Below are 25,841 nucleotides of genomic sequence, written 5' to 3'. Positions count from 1 at the left end.
GCACAGGGAAATTAGTGCAAGATCACTTTCGTAGGTGCTAAGAAACTGGCTGATTTTGGTAATTAAAATATCTGAAGTTATGTAAACTTAAAGTGTAAAGCTGATTAATTCACCAATGTCCACCGTCAAAACTGTCCATACTGTTAAGCTTAAAGCAGAATGTTATTTGGGTGTTAGAACTCCCTATCAATGCAGATAAATAAGCGTGTATCAGCTTGAAACATTCTGTATGGTTTAGGGAACATTTGGCTAAACAGTTCATTAAAAATATTACATGTTGTACCAGATATTTAGCTGAGAGTTTTTTGGCAAGTCAAACCTAAAGCACAGGAAGTAAAAATTAACAAATTTTAGCATAAAAGATCCTTATATCTTCATCGATGCTATTTATGAAAGAATTTGTACACATAAATCAATGTACACATAAAACATTAAAATTGCTTCATTGTTATTTGCCAACCTTTTTTAAATAGACAGTAAATAGAGCAACTAAGTTCTTGAACTCCAAGCAATGCTTTCTGAAAAAATGTGAATTGATAAATTCTGCACCTGCAGTAATCACTTTACCTAATGGCAAGCAAAGTCATCTTTGAAATCCTTCATGGGTTAGAGAAGCTCACCAGGAAAAGTGAACAACTGTAGGAACTGCTGCAGTCATATTAAAAACCCTTTGGATTCCAATCTGTGACCAAAAATGCTGTGAGAGTAGTTCTCTGATAGATACCCCATTATACAAAATACTGTGGTAGTATATGCACATGATTCCCTGGGGTATAAATCAACATTTCCCAAAGAAAAAAGGTAATCACTGATTTAAAGACATACCAAGTGTACAGCACAAGCCCAATTCCAGAGAATAAGAAAAAACATGGTGAACATGCTACTTTGAAAAGTAACTAGAACTGGCATTGTTGATTTCCAAGTTTACTGCTTCTCACTGAGCAACTGTGGTCAAAGTTTACAGACAAATGAAAGATTTCTCTCTCTTTTTTTTTTTTTTAAAAACCACCACTTCTGCAAACTCAACCTGGGATATGAAAGTGAATCAAGGATGTTTCCTTCTGCATCACTACCAGAGATTTTGTCAAGGCCAAATTATGCCCTCCCTTATACCTGAATATCCATTGTCTTCAATGAGCTACATAACTATAATTGCTTGGTCCTATAATGGGGACTTGGTCCAGTTTCAAAGAGGACTAGATCAAAGCATATTAACAAACTCTTAACTCATGTCAGCAGGGTCCACGTGAACAGTTAGTCTGCAGAAAATTAGTGCTGTGCAGATTCACACCACAGCTTGCCATAAACTAATTGTTCATGTAGACAAGTCTTCAGTAAATAATTCTTTTAATTATGCATAAACTGGATTAGAATCCAACTCACTCCTTACACTTTTTCAGAGGTAAAAGTTTCCATAGTCTTCCCTCCAGAGAGAATGGAAATTGTGTAGACTTGAAGGGGCACTCGAAGAGTTCTAAACATTTTATCATAACTCCTTTTCCGAGAGCTCAAATCCTCACAACCCCTCCATGAGCACTTATATGAGAGTAAATTTCAAAATACTGCACATCTTCCTGCACCAATTAAGCCCACTGAGTCAGAGCAGAAACTAAACCCCCCCAGTACAGAAGCTTAATTTGGGAGGGAGGGGTGGAAATCTTCCTCCCTGGTTCTAGTTTTGTACAACTCCTGTGTCATGATTTATGCTTTCCGCTACCGATAACGACAAGTAGAAGGTGGTGGCTGAGGGTAAGGAAATTGGAGTGGCAGAAGTCTTCTCCTCCTTTCATGGGTGGCTATTAGCATTTAACACATGAACTGCAAGCTAGGTAAGTGGCCCTTAAGCCTATATATGTTAAAGCATGTTAAAAGAACAAAGATTACTTAAAGTCAGGTACTCAAAAGTTAGGAAATGCCAGAGTTAGGGAAGCTAGGCAATTGGCCCTTAAAGGAAATATAAAACAGAAGTTTTTCGCATACACAAGTGCAAGTGAAGTAAATGGGAACTATAGCTGCATGAAAAAATTCCAAAAGAACATTCTTCCATTAGGAAATATTAATCCTTCAAAATGGACACATTCTATAGGAATATGTCTATTTCAACAACATTTCATTTTAAAAAAAAATCTGAAATTAAGTATTTTGGTAAGATCTTTGATCAACATTTCTAACTTACCAGAATGAATATTTTTTGTTTCAAAATTTTAATTTTGTTATTTAAATTCATGTGCCTACATTGTAATAAAAAAAGAAGTTACAAAATAATGTGATAAACTAAAATAGAAAATACTTGTTCCTAGGGTTTAAAGGAATTGTATTGTTTGTCTGATGGCAACCAATTACACTGGAGCTTCTTGCATTAGTACATTCTCCAATATACAACTGAGCTTCAGCCTGAAATAGACTCTCCTGCCCGTTCTGTTTGGTGCACAGGAAGGTTAATCAATGAAAAAACCAGAAGTACAACAGCATGTGACTTGGGCAAACTAAAATATAGAGACTACATTTTCATCTTAACAAAGACTGAATATAAGCTGCATAAACATTCGTGTCTAATAAGACAGATCTCCTGTGAACGTAAAACAACATTTTAAAAATATCAATTCACATCAAACAAGTTTTTTTTTTTTTTTTTGCAGGGCTGTAGAAGAATTTCTTTCTGGATGCTTGCTCTTAATGTTGCCATATGGTACTTTTGGATTTAATTTTTTAATACCCAGGCCATTATCCATTATTCCATGCCATTGCAGAATCATACTAAATCTCTGTACCATAAGAACCCTTCAGAGTTTAGCCCCAGTGTGTCCACCTCATTGCTTATTTTGCTTTATTTTGCTGCCATGCTTTCCTTCACTTGAGCCATTACTCTGATTCCTGGATTAGATTCAGTGGTTTTAGAAGGATTTTTTAATGCTTACATTCATGACCTCTGCAGCTATTCACCTGCCTAATCCGTCACCCACTAAATCTTGAGGAAAATTAACCCTTTGTGTTAATTACTCTCCTCCCTAGTAAGCATCCTCTCGACACTGCACCACCTATTTAAAGAAACAATCTTTACTAGTTATCAATAAGCAGATGACAAAACATTCTGACCAAGTACTATGAGATATACACACACATCTAATCTCTCACTTTCGTAAATGCACAAACTTAAACTGGGAAAAATCGTGCACCAGATTGTAATTTTTTCATTTTATTTTTTATATGATACCAGTAAGGACAATTACAAATGACCAGTTAGCATACCAACCAAGCAAACAAAACTAATTACCAAATCAATACCCATTATTATTAAAGCAATTAGAATACCAATTTCAAAACCAGTTACCAATTAAAATTAAAAATGTAAAATCAAAGTCAAAATCAAAGTGAAATATTTCAGTTGACCTCAAATTAATTTTCGGGAAATTCAGTTTCACAGAAAATTGTGAATTTTGACTTCTTGTGGTTCAGAATGAAAAATTTTCAAAATGTTAGAATTTCCTGCAGAACAGAAATTCCAAGTTTTGACCAGGTCTCAAAAGAACTACTGTGCTCTGAACACATGAAATGCTATACAAATGTTAAGCACTGTGATGGTATCTCAAGGCGCATGCCTAATATTCATGGATACTTGACAATACTTCTGTCTTAATCTGTGCCTCTGATCCTAGTGTATAAAATGTGCTTAGCACCTCACAGATGTGTTGTGAAGATACATTTATTAAAGTTTGTAAAGCACTTCAACAATACTCTTCGAGCGCACACACAAGGAAGTTACCTGTAGTCAGTGCGGGATTTGGATGGTATCTGATAAGGAAGGCCTGGGGCTACACAATGAATGATGAGGCTGAAAAGTTATACTGAACTGCTACCCTTCCAGTGAGCTTCATCCATCCTATGAACTCAGTGAGATAAGGATCCTGTGGGAAATGCAGTTTATGATTGTGTATTTAATGCATACATACAAAAGGGCCAAATTAAGGTTACACAGGCAACCATTAATTCAGGCGTCTAAATTTTTAATGTTTGAACTTTAGTGTTCTTTTAATACAGTTTTTTGCATATTAATTTTTTTTCAATAGCAAACTAAAAAAAACTATCACGTGACAGACATCACACTGACTCCCACATGACATGGTTCATCAGAAGGTTTACAACTTTCAGATTCACAGCTTAGACCTCTGTCCCTCAAGCTAACAAAGTAACTGACAGCAGCAGTAGTCAGTCATCCTCTATGTGGACAAGCTGCTAGAGGGAGATGAAGCACACATTTAGCCAATAAGTGTCATAGTTATTTGCTGATAGTAAAGGAATGTTGAGACTCAGGAATCCTGACTTCCAGGTCAGGTGCTGAATGGAACATGTTACAGTGACCAATTACAGACCCATGTGGCCCCTTTCCCCCCCCCCGCAGTCCTAACCCCTTACTGACCTTGCCAACCCTGCTTCTATTCCTCTCTGCTCCTTTTGCCTCCCAGTGTATCCTTGTTCTCCCTTCTATTCCCCCTAAGCCTGCATCCCCCAGCCCTTCTGTTCCTTACTCCCTTAGACCTGGACTATACCTAAAACTTAGGCCAACCTAACGCCCACTGTCAACACAGCTAAATTGATGGAAGAATTCTTCCATCAACCTAGCTACTGGCTCAGAGAGGTGGATTACCTTCACCAACAGGAAAACCCTGTCCATATATGTAGGAAGCATCTAAGCTACAGTGGCACAGCTGCAGCACAGGCATAGAGCAAGTTTACACTACAAACACTACATCAGCGCAGCTGCACTGATGCAGCTGTGCCACTGTAGTGCGTCTAGTGAAGACGCTTCTATGCTGACATGTGAGAGCTCTCCAGTCAGCATAATTACTCCACCTCCATGAGCATCTCCTGCCAACATAGCACCAGTGTAGACAGCGCTTAGGTCACTGCAACTTGCGTCACTCGGGGGGTGGCTTTTTCACACCCCAAACGATGTACGTTATATCGACATCAGTAGTAGTGTAGACAAGCCCGGCGTCTTAGGCAGCTTCTTCTTTCTCATCTATGCTGCTTGGGCATCAGCAGCGGGAGCACTGAAAGCACAGGAGAGTCTCCCTCTTCATTTTGTGAAAAAAAAGTGTTTGCCCACGAGTGATAGGGTGTTTTTGTCATTTATCATTTTTCCGTGAGAGTTCATTCAAAAACATAGTGATTGCCTGGTTTCACCCAAGTAGCTGTTGTTGGGGCTTTTGATGCACTGGATGAGGCACTGACAGGACCCATGGATCTTGAAAGGCATATGTGCAGGGGAGGGCGGGGGGGCATTGATCATCTTAGCAGTGGAGATGTGCCTACAGGTTTTGCATCTGTTGTTATAGCAGGGTGTGTTGTCATTTGAGTTGGTGTGTCCTGGTCTGTGGGGAGACTGATTCTGATGATGAACTTGGATAGGTTGGTGGGTTGTTTGAAGGTCAGAAGAGGAGGTTCGGGAAAGATTTCCTTCAGAATGTGGTCCCCATCAAGTATGGCTTCCAATTGTTTGATGATATCCCGTATGGGTTCCAATATAGTGTCCAGGTTTTCCTTTACTGAAGCAGATTCTCTCAGGGCATTTGGGTGGCCCGTTCCATGATAAGATTTACTTCTCTGGGTGGAATATCCTTGTTGTGAAGGCTGGTTTTAAGCATGTTAAGGTGTGTATCCTGGACTTCCTCCTCAGAGCATATTCTGTGGTACCTGAGTGCCTGGCTGTAGCGAACAGATTTCTTGGTGTGTTTGGGATCTGTGGAGGTAAGTGTGATGATCTGTGGGTTTTTTGTATATAGCTGTCTGTAGGGTTGCATTGTTGAAGCTGATTCTGATGTACGGGAGTATTCTCAACAGAGTTTGATGGACGAGTGGTGGTGGTTGACATTCTAGTGGACATCTATAAGGCAGTTTAGGTCCTCTGTCCAGAGGATAAAAATATCATTGATGCATCACAGAACCATATTACCTGATATACATTTTTCCAGAAATTCTTCTTCAACATGGCCCATGAAGAGGCTGAGGTATTGGGGAGCCATTTAGCATCCATGGTTGTTCCTATGGCTTGGGCAAAGTGTTTGTTGAATATAAAATTGTTATGGGTGGGGATGAAATAGGGGTGGGTTCGTGAGGGGTAATGTAGTAGAGATTCTTTTGGAGTTGTCTGGGGAAGGATTTGATATCCTGAAATCATTGGGTGAATTGTGGTGTGGGATCTTCTTTGAATTCTCTATAGTAGGTTGTGTCGGACAGTTGTCGGTTAGCTTCACTGATGTAGTTATCATGGTTGAGGATTGATGGTGCCCGCTTCGTCTGCTGGTTTGATCACTATCTGGTGGCTGGATTTCAGGGACTATATAGCTGTTCTCTCAGCAGTGGAGAGATTGTGATGGATGTGATGTTTGTTAAAGATTTTACAATCAATTTTTTTTCCCTTAAGCAATTAGTATAAGATCAAGTATGTGATTTCATCTCCTGTAGGGTATCCAGTTACATGATTCTTTTGACTGTCAGTGGGGAAGTGGGTGGTGTTGTCGTCTCTGTTGTGAAAGAATTCTTTGAGGCAGAGTTGGCGAAAGAGTTCTTTTAGTTCTCCACATTAATATAGGATCAGGTTCTCTGGTGGCGGAGAAGTTCAGTCCCTTGGAGAGTACAGATAATTCAGCTCCACTTAGGGGTCACCTTGATGAAGTTGATGATGATGGAGTGCTGTGTAGTGTCCATGTGGTGGGTTTTGGTGTCATGGTTACACAGCAAACCTGGTACGTGAGGCAATCAAGAGTGGACGGGATCCTACTCTTAGGCGGATGGAAGAATGAGGGACTAGGGTTACAAAGCAAAAGGCGAAGACATACTTGTTATGTATACATGTGCTTGTTCACATGATTTAAATTATTGTTCATATATGGACAAAGTTACAAAGTCTCAGTTGTGTGATTTGTGCATGCTGTACTCTACAGTATCTTCCAATGATCACAAAACAGGAATACATCTTTGTAATTACTCAACTATTTGCGATTCTTTCTTCTAGCATTGTGTCTGCGCTTGCAAATTGTTCATAAAGCAGTACAGCATGTTTGCTAATTGGTCTGAGTATGTATGTCCATATACCCCTTATCCTACAGCCCCATCCTACAAAGTGGCAGATAAGGCTTTGGGGAAAGAAAACAAACCCTAGAAGTAGTCCCTGCCTGTGTCCAAGACCACCTCTCTGAGCTCCTTTCCCAATTCATCTGTGCTCAAGAGTCCATTAGGTACAGGCCTGACTAAATATGTACCTAAATGCATATGCTACAGTGTGGGTGAGTTAGTTACTCATAAGCTTCTTATAGTAACTAACGCTCCCACATCACACTAAGTATTTAGGTACATATTTAATAACCTAACTGGGAATTGAAAAGTTGGATTTGAGAAAGTTAATTTATTTGAGAACATTTAACTGTTGTATTCCCTGTCTTAAAACATGTAACCTTAATACTTCATTAACAGTTTGATATTTAATTTCCTGGTATTAAAAAAAGAACATTCAGAAAGTTGAACATGTGAGGAAAAAGGCTGGTGATGATAGACATGCTAGAATAACCTGATACATAGTGACGGCTACTAGGAGATGCACAACAAAAGAGCAACACATTCTAAGCACCGTGAAAGTTCTGTTCTTGATTTCTTTCTCTGTATCTCCCACTTACACAATTGTCTTCTTTGCTTTGCCCCATCAATGGGTACTAGTGGCTCTTTCTGTTTTTCTCCAAGCATTCTTGTCAAGCGCATATTCTAAACTGACACCAATTTTCTTCATATCATCCTTCAGCATCTTGAACAACCTTTGTCTAAGTCTTCCTCACAACCTTTGTCCTGCGACTACCAGCTCTTGTACTCTCTGGCCAACATATACTCCATCTGAGGCCTTATCAGCATGGAGTAGAACAGAAGAATTACTTCTTGTGTCTTGCTTACAACACTCCCACTAATACATCCCAGAAAGATGTTTGCTTTTTTTGTTAGTGTTGACGAGGGCTGTCAAGTGATTAAAAGAATTAATAGCGATTAATCATGCTGTTAAACAATAATAGAATACCATTTATTTAAATATGTTTTGACGTTTTCTACATTTTCAAAAATATATTCATTTCAATTACAATGCAGAATATAAAGTGTACAGTGCTCACTTTATATTTTTTATTACCAAAATTTGCACTGTAAAAAACAAAAGAAATAGTATTTTTCAATTCAACTAATGCAAGTACTGTAGTGCAATCTCTATCATGAAAATTGAACTTACAAATGTAGAATTATGTATCAAAAAATGGCATTCAATAATAAAACAATGTAAAACTTTAGAGCCGACAAGTTCACTCAGTCCTACTTCAGCCAATCACTCAGACAAACAAGTTTGGTTACAATTTGCAGGAGATAATGCTGTCCGCTTCTTGTTTAGAATGTCACCTGAAAGTGAAAACAGGCGTTTGCATGGCACTGTTGTAGCTGGCATCGCAAGATTGCATGGCATGCCAGCTCCGCTAAAGATTCATATGTCCCTTCATGCTTCAACCACCATTCCAGAGGACAATTCTCCCCCAAGGAGTTCAATTAACAAATTTAATGAATGCATTTTTTTTTTAAAATGAGCATCAGCATAGAATCATAGGACTGGAAGGAACCTCGAGAGGTCATCTAGTCCGGTCCCCTGCACTCATGGCAGGACTAAGTATTATGTAGACCAGTGGTTGCCAACCTACGGCACGCGTGCCAAACATGGCAAGCGAGCCAATTTTTAATGGCAAACTGCTGTCTGCCGGACCCAGGCAGACAGCAGCGTGCCACTAAAAATCCTGCCCGGCCCGGCCCGTTCTTTTCCGCCCCCGCCCGCCCACCGCTCTCTCCTTGCAGAACAGGCAAGCTTCCCCCTCCCCTTCCCCAAGTGTGCTGGGTTCCTGCCCCTCCTTCTCTCCCTCCCTGCGGCTGATCCCTTGCTATGAGCAGGAGAGGTAAAAGCGGAGCAGCAGCACGCTCTCTGCTCCAGGGACCTTGGGAAAGGGGGTGGAATCAGGGCATATCCCCTCCAGCCCCCTGCTGTGAGCCGCCCAGGGTAGGGGGCTGGGAGCACCCCCACGACCCCAGCCCAAACCGCCAGTCCTCTGCCCTGAACCCTGCACCCCCCTCACACACCCCGAGCCCTCTGCCCTCACCCGTGAACCCTCCTCACACACCCCCAGCCCTCTGCCCTCACTCCTGAACCCAACTCACACACACCCAGCCCTGACTCCAGCACCTCCACACATATCCAGCCCACCCAGACCCCTACCCTGACTCCTGCACCCTCCTCACACACCCCAACCCCCTGCCCCAACTCCTGCACCCCCCACACGTACCCAGCCCCCCCCACACCCCATGCCCTGATTCTTGCACCCCCACATCCCCACTCCCACCCTGAGCTCCAAACGGGAACTCCTCCACACACTCCCCACGTTCCTGCCTGCACCCCTCGCACCAAATGGGAGCTACCCAGATAAGCACTCCACACCCAAACCTCCTGCCCCAATCCTGAGCCCCCTCCCTCATTCTAGTTCCTCTCCAGATCCTGCACCCCAACCCCCAGCCTGCTCCTTCACCCCCAACCCTGTTCTCAGCACACTCCCACCCTCATCTCAGTGCAGACAGAGGAAGAGAATTGCTAGAACCATGGAGAAGATAGGTACCTACTCTATGTGGACAGGGCCGGGACTCTAGACCGGCAGCGGGCTGAGCGGGGCCCGCAGCCGGAACCCTGGCTGGCAGGAGCTGGCGGACGGAACCCCAGACCGACAGCAGGCTGAGCAGCAGCGGGCTGAGCCACTCAGCCCACTGCCAGTCTGGGGTCCCAGCCACCGGCCCCACTCAGCCCACTGCCGGTCTGGGTTCTGGTTGCCTGCTCTTTGCCAGCCGGGGTCCCGGCCACAGGCCCCGCTCAGCCCACTGCTGGCCTAGGTGAACAGAACCCCAGGCCGGCAACAGGCTGAACGGGCCGGTGGCGTAAGATCGGCATTTTAATTTAATTTTAAATGAAGCTTCTTAAACATTTTGAAAACCTTGTTTACATATGAGAATAGTTTAGTTGTATAATATATAGACTTATAGAGCTCAGAGACCTTCTAAAAAATGTTAAAATGTATTATTGGCACGCAAAACCTTAAATTAAAGTGAATAAATGAAGACTCGGCACACCACTTCTGAAAGGTTGCCGACCCCTGAATTCCAGACATGGAAACATGTCCTCTGGAATGGTGGCCGAAGCATGAAGGGGCATACGAATGTTTAGCATATCTGGCATGTAAATACCTTGCACCACCAGCAAAAGTGCCCTGCGAATGCCTGTTCTCACTTTCAGGTAACTTTGTAAATAAGAAGCAGGCAGCAGTATCTCCCGTAAATGTAAACAAACTTGTTTGTCTTAGCAATTGGCTGAACAAGAAGCAGGAATGAGTGGACGTGTAGGCTTTAAAGTTTTACATTATTTTGTTTTTGAGTGCAGTTATGTAACAAAAATAAAATCTACGTTTGTAAGTTACACTTTCACAATAAAGAGATTGCACTACAGTACTTGTATGAGGTGAATTGGAAAAAAAAACTATTTCTTTTATCATTTTTACAGTGAAAATATTTGTAATAAAAAAGAATATAAAGTGAGCACTGTACACTTTGTATTCTGTGTTGTAACAGAAATCAATATATTTGAAAATGTAGAAAAACATCCAAAAATATTTAATACATTTCAATTGGTATCCAATTATTTAATAGTGCGATTAATCACAATTAATTTTTTGGGGGTAATTGCGTGAATTAACTGTGATTAATCGTTAAGCTCTAGAGTTGACTCATATTTAGCTTTGTGGTCCACTATGACCCCCATACCCTCTTTCGCAGCAATACTTCCTAGGCAGTCATTTCCCAATTTGTATGTGTGCAATTGATTGTTCCTTCCAAAGTGGAGTCCTTTGTATTTGTCCTTGTTGAATTTCATCTTCTTTACTTCAGACCATTTCTCCAGTTTGTTCAGATCATTTTGAACTTTAATCCTATCCTCCAAAGCACTTGCAACCCCTCCCAGCTTGGTATCGTCCACAAGCTTTATACGTATATTCTCTATGCCATTATCCAACCCACTGATGAAGATATTGAACAGTACCGGACCCAGGACCTGCGGGACATGACTCAGTATGTTCTTCCGGCTTGACTGTGAACCACTGATAACTACTCTCTGGGAATGCACCCATCTTACAGTAGTTCCATCTAGGTTGTATTTCCCTTATTTGTTTATGAGAGGGTTATGAGGGACAGTATCAAAAGCCTTACTGAAGTCAGGATATACCACATTTACCATTCCTACTCTATCCACTGGGCTTGTTACCCTGGTTTGACATGATTTGTTTTTGACAAATCCATGCTGACTGTTACTTATCACCTTATTATCTTCTAGGTGTTTGCAAATTGATTGCTTGATTATTTGTTCCATTATCTTTCTGGGTACTGAAGTTAAGCTGACTGGTCTGTAATTCCTCGGGTTATTCTTATTCCTCTTTTATAGATTGGCACTATATTTGCCCTTTTCCAGTCCTCTGGAATCAATCCCATCTTCCATGACTTTTCGAAGATAAACGCTAATGGTGAGGGCTGTCAAGCGATTAAAAAAATTAATCCTGATTAATCACACTGTTAAACAATAATAGAATACCATTTATTTAAATATTTTTGGATGTTTTCTACATTTTCAAATATATTGATTTCAATTACAACATAGAATACCAAGTCTACAGTGCTCACTTTATATTTATTTTTGACTACAAGTATTTGCACTATAAAAACAAAAGAAATAGTATTTTTCAATTCACCTAATACAAGTACTGCAATCTCTTTATCATGAAAGTTGAACTTACAGATGTAGAATTATGTACAAAAAAAACCTGCATACAAAAACAAAACAATGTAAAATGTTAGACCCTGCAAGTCCACTCAGTCTTACTTCTTGTTCAGCCAATCACTCACACAAACAAGTTTGTTTACATTTGCAGGAGATAAATGCTTCCCACTTCTTGTTTACAATGTCACCTGAAGGTGAGAGCAGGCGTTCGCATGGCATTGTTGTAGCTGGCATCTCAAGATATTTACGTGCCAGATGTGCTAAAGATTCATATGTCCCTTCATGCTTCAATTACCATTCCAGGGGACATGCATCCATGCTGATGACGGGTTCTGCTCGATAACAATTCAAAGCAGTGCAGACTGACGCATGTTCATTTTCATCATCTGAGTCAGATGCCACCGGCACAAGGTTGATTTTCTTTTTTGGTGGTTTGGGTTCTGTAGTTTCCGGATCAGAGTGTTGCTTTTCTAAGACTTCTGAACGCATGCTCCACACCCCATCCCTCTCAGATTTTGGAAGGCACTTCAGATTCTTAAACCTGGGGTCGAGTGCTGTAGCTATCTTTAGAAATCTCACACTGGGACCTTCTTTGTATTTTGTCAAATCTGCAGTGAAAGTGTTCTTAAAATGAACATAATTTGCTGGGTCATCATCCGACTCTGCTATAACATGAACTATACGGCAGAATGTGGGTCAAACAGAGCAGGGGACATAAAATTCTCTCCCAAGGAATTCAGTCACAAATTTAATTAACACATTCTTTTTTTAAACAAGCATCATCAGCATGGAAGCACGGCCTCTGGAATGGTGGCTGAAGCATGAAGGAGCATACGAATGTGTAGCATATCTGGTATGTAAATACCTTGCAGTGCCGCTACAAAAGTACCATGCAAATGCCTGTTCTCACTTTCTGGTGACGTAAATAAGAATAGGGCAGCATTCTCTCTTATAAATGTAAACAAACTTCTTTGTCTTAGCAGTTGGCTGAACAAGTAGGACTGAGTGAATTTGTAGGCTCTAAAATTTTACATTGTTTTATTTTTGAGTGCAGTTATGTAACAAAAAAAATCTGTATTTGTAAGTTGCACTTCTACGACAAAGATTGCACTACAGTACTTGTATGAAGTGAACTGAAAAATACTATTTCTGTTGTTTATCATGTTTACAGTGCAAATATTTGTAATAAAAAATAATATACACTGATTTCAATTACAACATGGAATACTATATGAAAATGAAGAAAAACTGAAAATATTTAATAAATTTCAATTTGTATTCTATTGTTTAAGTGTGATTAAAACGGCATTTAATCAACAGCCCTACTAATGGCTCAGATATCTCCTCAGTCAGCTCCTTGAATATTCTAGAATGTTTCAAAAACCCCTAGCGACTTGAAGACATCTAACTTGTCTAAGTAATTTTTAACTTGTTCTTTTCATATTTTAGCCTCTGATCCTACCTCCTGGTCACTTGTATTCACTATAGTAGCAATCGGACATCTACCAAACTTTTTGGTGAAAACAGAAACAAAAAAGTCGTTCAGCACTTCTTCCTTTTCCACATTTTCTGTTATTGTCTTTCTCCTCTCATTGAGTAATGGGCCTACCATGTTCTTGGTCTTCCTCGTGCCTCTAATGTATTTGTAGAATGATTTCTTGTTACCCTTTATGTCTCTAGATAGTTTAATCGCATTTTGTGCGTTGGCCTTCCTAATTTTGCCTCTACATGCTTGCATTGTTTGTTTATATTTATCCTTGGTAATTTGACCTAATTTCCATTTTTTATAGGACTCTATTTTTTCAGATCACTGAATATCTTGTGGTTAAGCCGGGGTGGTCTCTTGCCACATTTCCTATCTTTCCTTCACAGTGGGATAGTTTGCTCGTGTCCTTAATAACGTCTCTTCAAAAAACTGCAAACTCTCTCATACTATTTTTCCCCTTAAACTTGCTTCCCTTGGGATCTTACCTACCTACCTACTCCCTGAGTTTGCTCAAGTCTGCCTTCTTGAAATCCATTATCTTCTCTGTGCTGTTTTCCCTCCTACCATTCCTTAGAATCATGAACTCTATCATTTCATGATTCATTTCTTGTTTCTGTTTCAGTCTTGAATTTGTCAGATAACATTTTAATTTTAAATAAGATCGACCACTGATGTTACAATAAGGGACCAAGAAAAACCTAAGCAAGAACCATCTTTTACCTTTAGCTTACTATCTGAGGACTGGTCTACACTAGCGCAGTAAATCGATCTAAGTTACGCAACATTACGTGAATAATGTAACTGAAGTCGATGTAGTTAGATCCAGTGGTGGCTACACTGTGCTGTGTCGATGGGAGAGCATCTCTCATCAACTTCCCTTACGCTTCTCGGGGAGGTGGAGTACATAAATCAATGGGAGAATGCTCTCCCATCGATTTAGCATGTCCTCACCAGACCCACTAAATCAACACTCGCTGCATCGATTGCAGCAGTGCCGATCTACTGGTTAAGTGTAGACATGCCCTGAGTTTACCAGAGGAAATTTAGGAAGGCCAATGAAGTCTCACATTCACTTGCAGGAAACAGTCTATGAACAAGCGTATACCTGTTTTACTAGTTTCTTTAATCCGGCAGCAATGCAAGCCTACAGGCATTCAGTTTCCACACATAACAGGAAAATAAACGGATCCTTTTTTGGTTCACTTAATTGCCAAGTCCGATCTTTAAAGGTGCATGTTCTCACAAAAAAAAGATTTTTCTAAAAACCAGGTAAATGCTCTTTAACAAAGCCTAAAACACAAGTAATTCCTATACAGGATTTTTAATAAAGGGATCTCCTGCTCATGACCATCTCTAAATCAAAGTAAACAAAGGCAGCTTAGCACAATATATATGAACAACTAGTTAAAACTAATTTAATAGTGACTTAATACCAGCTCACACTGTTTATCCAGGCCCAAAAGACCACTGCACTACAATAACTCCATTGTAGTATTATGTACCTATTTGCAAAAATAAGTAAAACTCAGTATGTTTGTTTCAAATGGAAAATACATCATGTTCATGTAACAGCTAACGGCAAATCATGGCTATTTCAACTTTTTTCTATGTGCCAAAGCGAATCGAGGAAGAAGCTCAAACTCATTTTCCTGTTAACAGATGGACTGAGAGGACAGTCAGTTAGCATAATAGTATATATAGATTAATACCTAATAGCAGAAGGACCAATCTATAATTATTTGCACATCAGTGCAGTTGTATATAGCTATTCTTCATTGAAACTGCAAAATCACACACTTTTTGAATATTTGTTCATTTAATAGATTGGCCCATTTAGTAGACATAGTTTCCTAACATATGATCTGAATAGACTGAACATAGCACTTCCAATCCTATTAAATATATTACATGTAAATATCATAAGAAGCTACCTGTAAGTGGGAGCCTCTCAGGTGTTCAGTAAATCAGTCTACAGACACAGTATAACAGGATCTATTATATTATATCTTAGGTATTTTACAACCCCCATGACCACGATACATGAGCATCTCACGATCATCAAGGTGTTTACCCTCATAACACCACTGTGCTATTTGCCCTATTTTACTGGTGGGGAACTGAGGCCCAGAACGACTAAGACTGCCCCAAGGTCACACAGATGTCTACAGCAGAACAGGAATTGATCACCCTATCTCCCACTGCCTAGGTTAGGGATCTAACCACTGCATTATCCTTCCAAAAGATTCAGGGCAGCCTTTTTTATCTTAGCTTCTAAAGTCTCTGGGGCAGGGACTACATATGGCATATTTGGATGGCACTTAATGTGAGTATTAGCAGAATACAAATAAAATATATTTTTAGCTAAAATAAACATGAGGGTAACAGAGGAATAGATTTGCATTTATAGCCAGTCCCAGGACACAAATGCATGTGATGACATTCAAAAGTGCAACTCTTATTTCAGTAGATCTAGTCCGAATCAAAGCTAGACTGTCTTTTCAATATACAAGTAACTACAAACTGTAAGATCACTCACCAGGTCACATTATATAAATTACCAACCCCAACATCATTAGATTCATCTTCAAACAGCCAGGTAATCTGGAGCTGTGAAAATGAAAGCTGCATCAGACTCAGAAGCATTAAACCTGTGGATATCTGGCCTTTAACATCCCTCATACTACTACTAGGATACAGACATTTTACTTCTCATGCCCATAAACACAAGAGGAAGCCAACACTGTCAACATCAGACTAAAATATGTCCTCTCAGACAGAACCAGCATCCAAAACACACAAGGCTGCTTGCAGAGTCAGACAGAAAATCTCTACACAAAAGCCCTGACAAGAAGAACTTTATTTTTAATTGAAATTTGGGCATCCATCCTAATGTTATGTACTGTAGATTAGAAAGATATAGATTTATAGAAACACATGGTTGGAAGGGATCTTGAGAAGTCATCAAGTCCAGTCCCCTGCACACGTAGTCATCAAGATATATACGGAGAAGTTTTGCCCCTGAGGAATCAAACTTTTCCTGAATGGGCAAAAAGGAGCTGCCATGAACACATGAGATGAGTATTAACAAAACCTCTGTCATTTTTGATCGTGCAAGAGCTCTCCACAATGAGATTAAGAGGTCTGTACCCTTGCTAGTCTGGCAGGATACAGCACAGCATCATCAAAGACTTATTATGTGTCTGACAGAGCCCTCAGACAGTACCACCACAAGCCAACAGTATCCAAAGAGAACTAATTAGTAAGATGTGAAGTTACCATTTCAGAATGGGAACACATGTGGCCTAGATTGCTGCAAAGGGTGGTAATGGAACATTTATTTTGATTTGTAAAATGGTAATATGAAGCCTATCACTTCCAGGTCACTGATTCAAAACATGACTAAAACCAGTAGTGATTCCAATTGATGGCTATTCTGTGGCCAAGAAAGAGAAGATAATTTCAGTCCAATGCCCAGTAGAAAACTGTTTATTTCAGGCTTAAAGACTGAAGCGCAAGTATGTGGTGCATATAACAATGCACGATTTCTTTCCCTCAGGGTTTACTATGTGTGAATGGCTAGTGATCTAATGCTCAGAGCAAGAAAACGGGGAAGTGGAGAAACAAAGGCAGAGGGTAACAAGAGCAACTGGAGACCTAAATAATACAGCTTACCAAACAGCACCTCTTAATAAGCAACCAGCATTAACTCTCCAGAATAGCTACTTCAGATCTTAAAGCAGCAGAAGCAAAGAAGAGGGAAGGGCTGAATCTTCTTGATACATGGTAAGAAAATATTATAGTGGGAGGGATAATAGCTACATTTTTTATTTGTATTTTTCATTGTTGATTGGACTCTTTCATTGCGACATTTCTAATCTCTTTGAAGTGTGTCTGCCATGAATGAGTCATAGGTAAGATCAGCTGATTGAGTGAGTGGGATGGGCAAAGTCCTTGTGCTAAATACCGACTGATATAAATATAGAGCTATCTAGCAAAAGTCCATCCTTGAGCTGACAAAAAAAATAAAAGCCAGACTTAGTAGGCCACTGACAAAATGAGAACATAGGAGCTTGGACCAAGTGGGAGTAGGTGACTTAGTGGACTAATGTAAAGGAAATGTTCAATAAACTAAACTTTAATTTAAAGGGGGAGGTTTATTTTTGTTTGTTTTAAGACAAAACTCAGTGCAACCTAGCACTGTCAGAGTGAAAACTCCCAGGTAGCTATGTAGGAAGAACACTAGCAGCAAACTGATAAGTGTGGGGGATACCCAGTTTACTACACTAATGCTATGCTTCAAAGCCCACTAAAATCTTTCCATTGACTTCAGTGATCTTTGGATTAGGCCCAGAGTACAGGATGTGAGAGTACTAGCCTTGGGAGCATGAACTACCTTTCCATCACAAAGGTGGGGAATTTTTCCACATCAGTGTAGAAGCACATTAGTAGTGTAGAGGATCTTATAGCTGGTGTAGCTATACTGTGAACAGAGGACTTCACTTTGCAGTAATGGCACTTTTCTCAAGCAGAGAACAGCCACATTTCAGAACACACACATACACACACACACACACACACTTGACTTTCACTAGAAAACTTACATGATTTTAGTACAAAAACCCTTTGTTTGTCTATTTATTTAAGGACTTGCTGATACATTCTCTACTAGACAGCAAGATTACTGTCAATCTATCATTTGTGAGAAACTACAAACTAGTGACTGGTGTTTTCTTTGCAGCACATGCAGTACTGAGGATTTGAATGTAGGTAATCAATGTGTCAGGGAGCCTGATTTTGCACTTTAAAAAAAGGAGAATTCTGTGATCACACAATTTCTGTCTAATATTTTTCTCTCTTTCTTATGGTTAAGATTCTAGCAGTAAATCCTATTATCTTTGCAAGTATAAGGAAAAAAAAATCACCTTATTTTGCAAGAGCAAAAATGTCAGAAACCACAGAAACAATTATTAGGAGAAGTCCTTACTCTCTTACCTGTACATTTTCTTCTGTAACCTGAATTTCAGCAGTGTAAACATAATCAATAAGTATTCTCAGTGTCCAGCCATCCACTTCCTTTATTCGAACTCTCTTTGCTCGACTCTCACTCATTTCACCTGCAATACAATTTTGTAGTCTTTAATTTAGTCATCGGGAGGCGAACTACTGTCAACGAAGCTACTGCCCCTTGTTGGGGATGGTTTTAATTTTTTCGCTGGGAGAACTCTCTCCCGGCGACAAAGAGCAACCACACAGCGCACCTTACAACAGCCATTGTAGGTATGCCGTGTAGACACAGCCTAAAGGTAGAGTAACCCAGATTATCTGAAGTTACTAAAAGGCTATCTAAGGTACTTATGTGGCCCCTATCACCATAGAATCTGACAGTCTCTTTATCAAGGCTCCTTGCTTCTGCCACTCATTAGGTTCTATCTTCGGATGGGAAGGACAGACCAGGGCTAGGAAGGGTGAAGCGTCTCCATTCCTGCCTCTTCTCTTGAGTTACTCTGTCAGAATTTAGGCTCTAGAGCAGTGGTTCTCACCCGGGGCCCCTGGGGGGCCGTGAGCAGGTTTTGGGGGGGGGGGTGCCAAGCAGGGTCAGCATTAGACTTGCTGGGGCTCAGGGCAGAAAGCCAAAGCCCCACCGCATGGTGCTGAAGCTATGGAGCTCTGAACCCCGCCACCCGGGGCTGAAGCTGAATCCTGAGCAACTTAGCTTTGCAGGGCCCCCTGTGGTGAATGGCCCTGGGCAATTGCCCTGCGTGCTACCCCATAACGGCGGCCCTGGCTTTTGTATGCAGAAAAGCAGTTGTCGTGGCACAGGTGGGCCATGGAGTTTATAAAGGATGTTGAGGGGCGGCCTCAGAAAGAAAATGGTTGAGAACCCCTGCTCTAGAGGAAACACAGGAAATGCCTGACTGAATCAGACCTGTGGTCCATCTAGCCTAGTATTGTGTCTCTGATTGTGGCCAGTACCAGATGTTTGAGAAGACGGTGCATGCAACCTCATGTTACGAAAAGTGGGATAATCTGTCCTCCACGCTATATCTCCTCCCAATCCTTAGTAGTTAGTTATTGGTGTAAACCCTAAAGTCTGAGGTTTAATATCTTTCAAAATGTTAGCATTTACAATTATAACTCTGAATGGAGAAAGAATGCAGAAAATTCCTCCTTTCTTCCCTTTGGTTGTAACCAGTTAAGTGAGTGAAACTTGCAGGTCAACACGTATGAATGTGGGTTATTAGAAGTGTAACATAATAAGAATTAAAGATTAAATTTAGGACTTTGTCAGTGGAGAATGGCCATATAGCATAGGCAGCATGGTTGATTCTTATTGGAAGGAAGCATTTGCACCTGTAGCACACAGTCTTCCAATCCTTGAAGCAACGTTGGTGTTGGGTTTAAAACTCCCACCACACCAATTCACTGAATAAATGGTTAGTCTGTTTACATAGAGATATTTTGAATGTGTGAGATAATAATACTCAGCATTTAAAATACAGCTAACTTAAAAGGCTTGCAATTCTACGTTATCAACCAGATGGAAAAAAGCATAATACAAAAAGTTGCTTTCATTTGAGTTTAACAGAAAACTAGGATGATTTTTATCAGATTAAAAAAAATATCAGTGCTCACTAGTAATCTGTGTATCAACCACAACTGAATACTTAAGGATTAATAACTGGAGAATTCTTTAAATGTCATTTCTATGCTGCACTAAGTGAGTATTCAGCCAAAAATGTGGGGGAAGAGGGGAGGAGAGAAGAAAGCACAGAACAGAGCAGAAAGAAAATATTAACAGATTTCAGTCAATTCCATATCATAAACAAATCAAATCTATCCTACATTTACAGTTTAATCTCAGTAAAGTGATCCCTGTTTCCCAATACAGAGTTGTATATACAACTAGAACTTCTGATCCTAATTTGAAACTTAGTTGTCAAAATTTTGTTTTTACTCTTTTTACCTGCATGCCCATGTCAGGAATGTAGCTGAAGTTGTAAGATGCATATCACAGTGATTATATCTGATGTCCCATGTCATCAAGAAAAAAACATTAAGGACCAGAGTATATCACAGAGTGAGAGGAAATAGCCAAGGAATTTTAAAATAAAATTATAAAACACACATTTAATAATAATTTTCATTTTGACAGCATCTTCCATGAGAGGGTTTCAAAGTAATTTATAACCAGTGAAGAAGTAAATCCGCAACATTCAGAATCCACTGGGAGGTATTAAGGATCTAAACCTACTTTAGCCCTACAAAACATCTAACATACCTGCTGTAATAACATAACAGCAAATTATTAGCGTGGAATGAGAAGAGACAGAATCCAGCCTGTACAGAAAAGTTATTGCAACAATGCACAGCATATCTGTCACTCAATTATCCAAAGAATACCAAAATATGCACTCCAGCTGCCAAAGCCACTGAAAGCATTCATGTCTAACAGCTTACAACACTATGGGACTGAGGAATGTACTTAGGGGAAAGAAGAGATGTTAAAGGGACATCATTTACTTAAAGTCCAGAAAAAAGTGATTTAACCTACTGTTACATAGGATTGTTACTGCTGAAAAGGTTAGAGAATCTCTTTCTCCTTTACTTTGAACGTGACGGCAATTTACATAGTCATTTTCTACTGTTTCCACTGTTTGTGTGCATCTTTCACACAGAAAAAGGAAGAGAAAAACAAAAATAAATAAAACAAGAGAGAGAAATACCAAGAATTGTCAGGAGGACTTAGAGGAAAGAGAATCACCCAAACCTACTTTTAACTCCCTCTATACAAGAGACTGGATTTCAAGTTGACAGTTCCCTTTAAGGTTAGAACAAGCTAACATATAAAATAGACACGGTTCCTTTAATTTTAACATCTTATTAATATATAAAACAAAGCAAAACAAAACTCTTTTGCCTGAGCACGGAGTTAAAGGTAACAAGTGTTAAAAATATTTAGTACCTGTAAACATGGCATGGAAGTAAGGGCTGCAAGCGGCTAGCACGACTCTATGAGCTGCAATTTCCATGTCTTCAGCTACTATCGTCACATCACACAACAAGTTCTGACTGTTTTGAAAAAAATATCAAAGGAAGAGTAGTTTTACATCAGCAAATCCATAGTAGAAAAGCACATAACATCTACCTCACAGTAAACATGTTTTCCCCAACAAAAACAATGTTGATAAACTAACATTTTTAACTCTGTTTCAAAATACACACACTGTATACAGCTGGTGCTTGGATTCATGCAGCTTCCTAGGCGCAAACTAATAAATTCTGCTTTCTTGCTTAGTGAAAAGACTTGTATGCCAAATACAGAACAACTTATATCAGCCGAAAAGAGTTTAAGGCTACATACTCTGGAGGAATCCTCTTTCCATGCCATGTATCAATATGGACAAATACTAAAAGGTTAAGATTCACTCCCAGGTAGTTCAGGGCTATGAGCTTCCTAGTCAGTGATGAGCCCAAACTTCAGAGTGGCTTTCTTTGTTGTATTACTTTCAAAGTTCGTTCCTTGTTTACTATTCAAAATCACCATAAAGTCTTCTTTGTTATTGCTGCTTTTCAAGTATATTTTCATCACCAAAAATCTCCGAACCAAGAAAAATAGCTTAGTTTTTTCTAAGGTGTTGTTTAGCGACGTTGGTCCCAGGACATGAGAAAGACAAGGTGGAAGAGGGGGGTTGGGAAAGATTTCTTTCAGGATGCAGTGCCCATCCAGTATGGCTTGTAATTGTTTGATGATATCCCGTATGGATTGCAGTGTGGTGTGGTAGCTGAGAACTAGGAGTGTGCGGTCGGTGCATTTTTTCCCTGTATTGAAGCAGATTCTCCCAGGATATTTGGATGGACCATTCCACGATGAAATCTACTTCTCTGGTGGAGTGTCTTTGTTTGGTGAAGGCGGTTTTAAGTGGGTGAAGTGCGTATCCCACAATTTCTGCTTAGAGAACCACCACCCATCCATCAAACTCTCTAGAACACTCCCCCACAAGCATCAACCTGCAGGACACCACAATCAGCCTCAACAAGGAAATCCTATAGACAACTATATACAAGAAACTCATGAATCACCACACACTTACTTTCACAGATCTAGTAGCCATCCCAAACACAACAATAAATCTGTTATCTACAGCCAACCACTCACAGAATATGTTCCAAGAAGGAAGTCCAGGATACACACTTAAAACTGCCTTCACCAAACAAGGACACTCCATCAGAGAAGTAGATTGCATCATGGAACTGGTCATCCAAATACCCCAAGAAAATCTGCTTCAATAAAGGAAAAAACCCACCAACTACACACCCCTAATTATCACTTACCACTCCACATTAGAATCTGTGTGGGGTACCACCAAACAATTGTAATCCCTATTTTATGGGGACCACATCCTGAAAGAAATCTTTCCCAAATCCCCTCTTCTGGTCTCAGACAACCTCCCATCCCCTAACCTCTCTAAGATCACCATCAGAAGCAAGCTCCCCACAAACCAGGACACACCAAACCAAATGACAGCAGATCCTGCTATGATAGATGCAAAGCCCATAGACATATCTCCACTGCTAAGTGGATCAATACCCCCCACACCTTCCAAGGTCCATAGGTCCTATCAATGCCTATCACAACATATAGAGTACCTCATCCAGTGCATCAAATGCCCCAACGACGACTTGGGGGAAGTCAGGCAATCACTATATTCTCGACAGAACTCACATAGAAAAACGATAAACAACAAAAACACCTTGTCACCCATGGGCAAACTCTTCAAAAAACTCTCACTAACTATCTAACCTCTCAGTTCTTGACCTCAAAGGAAACCTGCACGACACCTTCAAATGGCAAACCTGGTAACTTACATTCATAACTTTGCTAAAGACTTAGGGCTTGTCTACACTAGAAAATTAAGTAACTTTTTTTTTTTTAATAATGAAAGGGTACACTCTGAAGCAATTCTGTGACAAGCTTCTCAGCTGCAGAATCAGAGTCTACAAAAGGGCTCTAGCGGTAACATAGCTTGTTATATGCAATATAAGAAATCAGTCTAGGTTTTGTAATATTAACCATTTTCCAATTAGAATGCTTTTGGAAGTCCTTGTTTATCAGCTATTAAAGCTGTTTGGGAGGCATAAGTAAGAGAAGTTCCATCACGATAAAAACAGATTACTGCGAGGCATAAAAATAAGGACTAAATGGACAATTTGTAGGGGCTAAATGGACAATTTTCAGTTTTTGGGGGGGAACTTACATCTGCATAGCAGATCCACAAAATCCACACCCCTGAGAGATGTAGCTATGCCATCCTAACCCCCAGTGTAAATAGCAGTAGGTCAACAGAACAATTCTTCCATCAACCAAGCTACCGCCTCTTAAGGAGGTGAATTAAGAACCTCTCCCTTCAGTGTAGGTAGGGTCTACACCGAATCACTGCTGCAGTTGTGCTGCTGTAGCATTTTAACTGAAGACTTAATGTTGGTGTGTAAGAGTTAGTAGATGGGTGTCCCAGTGATCAACACTAGGATCGATGTTAAGCATATTTGACATCTACTTAGAGGAGATTGTGACTTATGAAGTGGCAAGATTTACCAAGGACAAAATTATTCAGATTAGTTAAGAACTGTAAGGATTGTGAAAACCATTGATAAGATATAACAAAACTGGGTAAATGGGTAACTTGACATCAACCAAGATTCAATGTAGGCAAGTGAAAGGTTATACATATTAAAAAGAATTTAAGTGTTCATGCTGAGGGATTCTTAAATAGTTATAACCTTACAGGAAATGTCTACTGAGGTGCACATATCTCAAAAGATATTTGCTTAGATTGCTGCACAAATGAAAGAAAGTGTGAGCTGGGAGGCAGTATTAAAAAAATACTCAATAATACAAAAAATGGCTACTTGAAGATACTGCCTTATTTTGAACAATATCATGTCTTTTAGTCAACTCATTCTCAAAGCTGATAGTGTCCTTCAGTGGTCTTGTGTAACGGCAGTCAAAGACATAAAGAAGGTTTCCATAGAAAGATTAAAACGTTTAGGATAATTTCATTTGGAAAGACAAGCAAGGGAAAGTTAGAGGTTTAGTAAACAATAATGAATACTTTCAAAGAGGATCAAACGCCTACTAAATAGTTCCCATAATATGAAAACAGATCTTAAGTTAAAAGGCAACACATTTAAAACTGAAGGAAATTCATTATGCAACACATTGTCAAACTAAGGTGCACTAATATGGAGTTTTTAATACTTTCTATTAAAGTCTAGAGGAAACAGTCAAATAAATCTAATTAAGCCAATTGTTCTGAAGTCAAGCTTAAAATAATTAAGTTTATTATTTCAAATCCAAAAGGAATGCAAATACAAATATAATGTGATCTGACAAGGTCCTAAAATTTTGACATCAGTTTTACTCAAACTGAAGCTACCTTTCAGTATCATCAGTAAACATTTGTGGCAGCTACACTACTAAATGCAACTATAGTCGAGATTTGCTTGGCACCATTCCCATTTAAACTTCTCAATTGTTTCTAAATACAAAACAGAAACTGCTTGTACTCTCTCAACAACAATCCTGACTTTAATAAATCCTGAAAATTGAAGTACATTTTTAAAATAATAATCCAGGGCCTTCAACAATGAACTCTGCTGGGAAGTCAGCTCCCTTTGCCCACAATGAAACAGCAAAACTGAGATTGGGTTTGTTACTTCTGGGCACGATAGAACCTACGATTCATTCTTAGACGTGACCTCTATTTCTACACTCTCCCTCCACTCACTTGACCCTGCAGCTCTGCCACATTCCTTGAGATTGTGAATCTGGTTACCATAATCCTTGGAGGAACAAGAAATGTGGTAGGGTGTAGCATGACAGCCATTCAGTTTGGTCAGCAGTGTAAGGATGGGCAGGAACACTTAGAAGGGAATAGCTTACTCTCAGGCTATGTATAATGTCTTTTTACTATACGGTCGGCGTGATGTAGATTGCAATCTCTTTGGGGCAGGGACTATCTCCATGTTTGTCCGGAGTGGCACAAACTGTCAAAGTTCAATAAATAACTAAGTATGGCCACAGTGTCAGTAGCAGCGAGAAGACATAGCCACATGCAACGAGTGAGAATCAAATATTGAGGCAAACTTTACTAAGAGATACAAATTGTTGTTTTATGCCAAAAGAGGTTAATATTTTTAGGTAAGGTAGGGAAAAAAGGTAGGTATATGAAGTTTAAAATCTCAGGCTTTGTCTATAGTAGGGAAATTCTGCAAAAATTTTGCGTCGTCAACACCTATTCAGCTGAACCAATGTTAGCAACTGTTGTAAGACCAGCTATAAACAGTTTTGAGTACCACATCACCTAGTTCTCTTACTAAATATTCTAATTGACATGATACTAAGAACAGTATCAACACAGGGCTTCCAGTGTTGCAATGGTTGGAAACTTGACAACAAAAATATCTTAATGCATA

At 39.8% G+C, this 25,841-nt stretch overlaps 1 protein-coding gene across 2 annotated transcripts in view; it reads right to left on the bottom strand.

Moving 5' to 3' along the window:
• KLHL2 (kelch like family member 2) overlaps positions 1-25,841 on the bottom strand; it is a 112,031-nt gene that overhangs the window by 79,732 nt on the left and 6,458 nt on the right. For both annotated transcript variants that reach the window (XM_084626294.1, XM_084626295.1), the window contains exons 3-4: positions 21,331-21,437; positions 18,360-18,481 (exon numbers count right to left, since the gene is read on the bottom strand). In XM_084626294.1, coding sequence (XP_084482420.1) covers positions 18,360-18,481; positions 21,331-21,437 — 229 coding nt within the window. The remainder of the gene's footprint in view (positions 1-18,359; positions 18,482-21,330; positions 21,438-25,841) is intronic.

This window comes from Lepidochelys olivacea (assembly GCF_965140295.1).
Source record: "Lepidochelys olivacea isolate rLepOli2 genome assembly, chromosome: 4".
Classification (NCBI taxonomy): domain Eukaryota; kingdom Metazoa; phylum Chordata; order Testudines; family Cheloniidae; genus Lepidochelys; species Lepidochelys olivacea.
Note: the sequence above shows the minus strand (reverse complement) of the source record. Positions and strands in the feature narration are given on the sequence as shown.